Genomic DNA, 4792 nt, shown 5'->3' on the forward strand with positions numbered 1-4792 from the left:
GCCAAAAACCCAGACATCTGTTGCGTAGGGATTTTTAGCCAAGTTGAGGAAAGGTTTTTCCAATCTTGGTTGTGACCAAATGAGGATTTCAGGTCTATTCCCATTGACACAGAAGCAGAAAAACATGTGACCATTTGAGCAGAATCCAATAATTGCTCACATTACTGGAAAGATAATATGGAACATGATGACAAAGAAAGTGAATTTCACATTTTTCTGGCAATTGAGATGTTTAACCTGAGATAATCATACCAGTCCCTTGTTTCACTTCCTCTGTAGAATTGGCTGCTGCCGACAAATCCTCACCATCCCAGCTTGGATAGATGTGAAATCTCACATCCCCTTTGCAAGCTTGCTCATTGGTTTCTGTATCAGAAAAAAAATGTGGCAATTTGGTCCGAATCCAATGATTGCTCATGATTGCCTTAGATGCTCAACTAATTAGTGATTGAACTTTTGATTTTATCATGCGGTGTACTGATACCTGTGCTTTGGCGTCTGATTGATTTAAATCCATCTCCAGAATTGTCTGCTAATAGATTCTGACCAGTTAAGCTTGGATATTCCCGACATCCCATGTTTTCTTTGGAAGGTTGGTTGTCAGCTGCTGTGTCTGACTGCAACAAGTGGTTATGAATATTATCTCCACTCTCCTGCGACTCATTTGAACTTGAGTCAGCTGCACACACTAAACGTGGAAGAAGCTTCTGTGTGGCCAACAGATGCGATGAAGGCTTTTTGGAGACACCCATTTCAGGATCTGATAAATGCTCCAAATCCATGTTTCCTCATTTTGAAACCTAGTAATCTGTGCCCATTGATAGCCTTTACATATCAAAGATTAAATTGTTTCTTTGTTATATGTAAAAGGATCCACTGTGGTCACAGCAGGCACTGGTACAAGGAGAGTAAAAGGGGATTATGAAGAGTAGACTGTGTGCAGGGTCACTAAATGCAGAGTGCAAGAGGATGTATTGAACTACAAAATGATCAAGTGGCGCTGGTACAATTGGGTATTACCCAAAAACCTAGCCAGTTCTAATGTCCTTACCCGAAAAAATCATGTCCTCAAATTTTGACTGTCAGACTAGCAAGAGCTCCAGTAACAGAGAATGAAAACCCCCATGTATTACATAGCTTGAATCTGAGCCTGCACAAGGCCGGATTAAGTTTTTTTAATATAGGTAGAACAATCCTAAGTGATCTTCTCGTTTGGAAGGATTCTTATCATCTGGTAAGCCCTTGCATTTGAAAATGTCATCATGTCTAGTCAATGGAGAGTTGAATCTGGGCATGCTGACAAAAGATTGTTGACCATATGCTGTCTTTGAATTAAATCTATGCTGTCTTTCAATTAAATCCACTCTCAAACCATGCTCTATATCAGTGCCTGCAAAATCACTATCAACAAAGCCTTGGGATTAATAAAATTATGGGAGCTGCTGCTGTCCACCAGTATATGATCAAAGTCTTGCTTTAATATGTCTCTGCTTTGAATATAAGCAGTACAATCTCAACAGAGAATGAAGTAGTATGTGCCATCATATCAGTTGTGACTATAGGAAATTACCTGCCTAACTGTCACATCCAAATGACCACCTGCACACAGAAGTCATTATGTACAGCATCCAAGAATCTTATTGTAAATGTGTATACTTGTTTTCCTTTGTAGGATCTCAAGAAGGCACTTCTATTCAAATCAAATAACAATACCTGTCCATCCCACTATCCAGAAAGAGCCCACTTTTGAATATTAAAAAAAGAGGTTATAAAGCATGTTGCGAAACTTAGCTCAGAGTTGCAGTTTGAATCAATTCCGGTACTAGTATGCATTTAAAGAGAAAAAGGAACACAAGAAGAGCAATACACTCACTTGAAATATAAAGAATTATCGCAATACCAACATGCACGCTTGGCAAGAGCATACAGTAATATTTCAACACATTCAAATGGCTTGCGTTGCCTACACCAAAAGGTTCTTTGTCGCATCCAACTCGTCAAGAACTGCAAGCACATGCTTCAACTCCTCCCGCTTCTCTGGTGGCATCAATAAATCTTTCTCCAGATTTTCCTTATAATATTTTTTGAGAAGATGGTCTGCTCTATAGAACTGACCCGTCTCATCCTTCACCATTAAATCGGTAAATTTATCCACGTGCCCAAAAGCCTTAAGAACCACATGGGGAGTGACGCAAGGGCAATCCACTTCCAGCATACCCTCCTCCAAAACGAAATGTTGCAGACAATCCATTTGCAAAACTCAATTTCATCACGGCACATTCATAGCATTAAGGGTGCAGAAATGGGCAAAACACGAGTCGCTCACACAAAGAAGACGGAGGAAAGACCTGGCACCAGAAGGCCAGCACATTTGCTTTGACTGCGCAGCCCGGAGGACCGTAATCGTACAACCCCGTGACACCCCCACAAATCCCAAAAAAAGGGAGGATGAAAAGGCGTCTCTCCAATGTGTTGTTTACATCCTTGCGAAACGATTCCGCACTGCCAACTCCATTCCCCACAGCAGCCTTGGCGGAATACTCCTTGGAAGCATCCTGAAGCTGTAGCTTCAAGTCCTGGAGGAGCTTCACGGCCTCCTCAATGTCAGCAGGGTCAGCCTTAGAAGGCTTGAGAGATCGCACAAGGCCCCCCTGCTTCTTGATAGCTGCCTGCTGAGCAACCAAAGAGAGACGCAAAGTCTCCAGCTGGTCCGCCGGAGCACCCATGCGAAGGGGTGGGATTAATCCAGCTGCAAGCCAAAAGAACCAACTCCTGCAAATCGAATCAGTGACGCAGAGTTACAAAGGGACACCAAGAGCAAGCAATGAAGCCGAGAGGGGACTCAAACAGAAACTCTGACGATCTCTTACGTGAATTGGGGCCAAATCGCTACGATAATGAGCTCCCAGGAGCAAAATAGCTCCGATAAGCAGCTCGAAAGGGGACTGTGGCAATCTGTAGGGGGATGAGGGGAACTTGAAATGATTCTTGCCGGGTAAATTGCTGCAGGAAGATCAATTTGAATGCAAAACTAGCGAGGCGATGCGATGCGATTAGTGCCTCCCTTCCCACAATAGCTCCACCTCCCCTTTGCCGTTGGATCTCACCCTTCAGATCTCGCCATGTGGACGCTCCAGATAATAGGGTTTCCTCCCTTTTTTTCCCACCTCGGAGAGGATTATCCTCACTCCACATGTGGAAGCTTTATCCTTTTGTTTACGCTCGAGAGGTGGCTAGTGCTGCCCGTCTTCATCACCCACTTGCTCACTCTCATCACCCACACAAGGGTCCATTGGTTTGAAAAATCAATCCTCATCTTGTGCACAATAGCAATGATAATAGAAGCTGGAAAGCTATTGGTTGACCTCACTGGACTAAATTTTATGCTTTTATGGATTATTACATGTATTTCCCTAATCATGCGACCAATCATGTCTTAACATCATAAAATGCTCAATTACATCATTGAAGAACTTAACCAACAATAGACCATGAGTGAACGGGATTATTTTTATACTAAGTAAATGAATACCAAACAGTACCACTTTTCCTTAACTACAATCTTTGAAAACACACTATTTTAGATTCTTGAGTAAATCACAATAATATGAAACTTGGTGTTGCCCTCTACCACTTTCAGTCTCCATTCAGGTTCTCATTATAAAGCACGTGCACTAGACATGCATGGTATGCTATGAATTTGGCACTTAACAATATTAAACATAATATTTTTTGAAAAGAATTCAAAATTTTATTGATTAGTAGAAAAGGAGAGAAGGGGGCGGGGGGAGGGGGAGGACACCCCATCCCTCTTATTTATGAGGGTCAAAATTTTAAAGATCAATTTATTCACAACATCTCAGCCCATTGTGCATCAATGTTGTCAATGTAACCTACTACAAAATCTATTGAACAAAAACGATGTGCATTGGCGCATTAGCAAAGGCTTCCTCGCCCATCAGCAAAAACGATGTGCATTGGTGCATTAGCAATGACTGATGATCCAAAGGGTTCAAAAGGGTGGCATTTCCATGAAGATTATGGATATAGAGATCAAGAGAGAAAGGCTAATAAAAAGCTAGAGCACACGTCTTGATAGGACAAAATGATGCCCACACGGGGCTGGATGGCTAATGTGGGTATGGGATTGGGTTGGGAATGTGGGTGGGCTAATATAGACATGGCAGAAGAGGGGGTTTCTTGATTCTTCCTTTCTTCCACTATCACCCTTTGCTCATTCATCAATGTGCATCCCTAAAGTGAGCTGGGAGAGAGGGGATTACAACATGTTATGTATCTCCACAGACATTGGATTATATTAGGACAATCTCTAGGGACATATATTACCTTCCTTAGCACTCCACGAGGACATCTAGAGGTGCAAGTAGCTAGGAAATTAGGTTTTGCTCATATGGGACTTCAATGCCAAGACCAACAACATGTGTGTGTATGTGTAAAAATAGAAAGAGAGTATGTCCCCCTATACATTGATACATACATTTAAGTATTTGCATGTGGCATTTTAGTTTAGTTCATTTCTTCTTATTTGTTGTCATAAATCTATAGAATCTTTCACTATAGAAGATTGTGAGACTGGATAGATGGCTTAAGTGCTTGAGGGGTAGATTTATATTTAAAGCCTCTATTGACTGGCAAGTTCTTTGCATTGTGATAAATTTCTAAATATATAAATGTATAGAAGTACGTGATGAAATTAAAGTTAGATTTTCACACACACAACTAAATATGTGACTTACTGCGTATTCACTACTCTAGCTCTATTCATTAATTT

General features: G+C 41.4%; 1 protein-coding gene and 1 pseudogene across 2 annotated transcripts; both read right to left on the reverse strand.

The window, feature by feature from the left end:
• Positions 1-222: 222 nt before the first annotated feature.
• On the reverse strand, positions 223-1332 carry LOC147905860 (uncharacterized). Its single transcript, XM_087382098.1, has 3 exons — positions 1052-1332; positions 485-894; positions 223-366 (listed from the first exon to the last, which is right to left on the reverse strand). The coding sequence occupies exons 2-3, from the start codon at positions 780-782 to the stop codon at positions 233-235; spliced, it is 432 nt and encodes a 143-aa protein (XP_087238224.1). The 5' UTR covers positions 783-894; positions 1052-1332; the 3' UTR covers positions 223-232.
• Positions 1333-2021: 689 nt separating this feature from the next.
• LOC147905861 (glycine--tRNA ligase, mitochondrial 1 pseudogene) lies at positions 2022-3036 on the reverse strand (annotated as a pseudogene). Its single transcript, XR_015542080.1, has 2 exons — positions 2871-3036; positions 2022-2772 (listed from the first exon to the last, which is right to left on the reverse strand). The product of XR_015542080.1 is annotated as a glycine--tRNA ligase, mitochondrial 1 pseudogene (transcript).
• Between the last annotated feature and the right edge of the window lie 1756 nt (positions 3037-4792).

This window comes from Dipteris shenzhenensis, chromosome 1 (genome assembly GCF_047967505.1).
Source record: "Dipteris shenzhenensis isolate YYH24624 ecotype China chromosome 1, Dip_SZ_1.0, whole genome shotgun sequence".
NCBI classification, from domain to species: domain Eukaryota; kingdom Viridiplantae; phylum Streptophyta; class Polypodiopsida; order Gleicheniales; family Dipteridaceae; genus Dipteris; species Dipteris shenzhenensis.

Excerpts from the sequence above, each read along its gene's own strand:
- LOC147905860 (XM_087382098.1), bottom strand. The coding sequence starts at position 782 with ATGGATTTGGAGCATTTATCAGATCCTGAAATGGGTGTCTCCAAAAAG. Across the intron at positions 367-484 it reads AATCAGACGCCAAAGCACAG|AAACCAATGAGCAAGCTTGC; the intron begins GTATCAGTACAC and ends TTTCTGATACAG.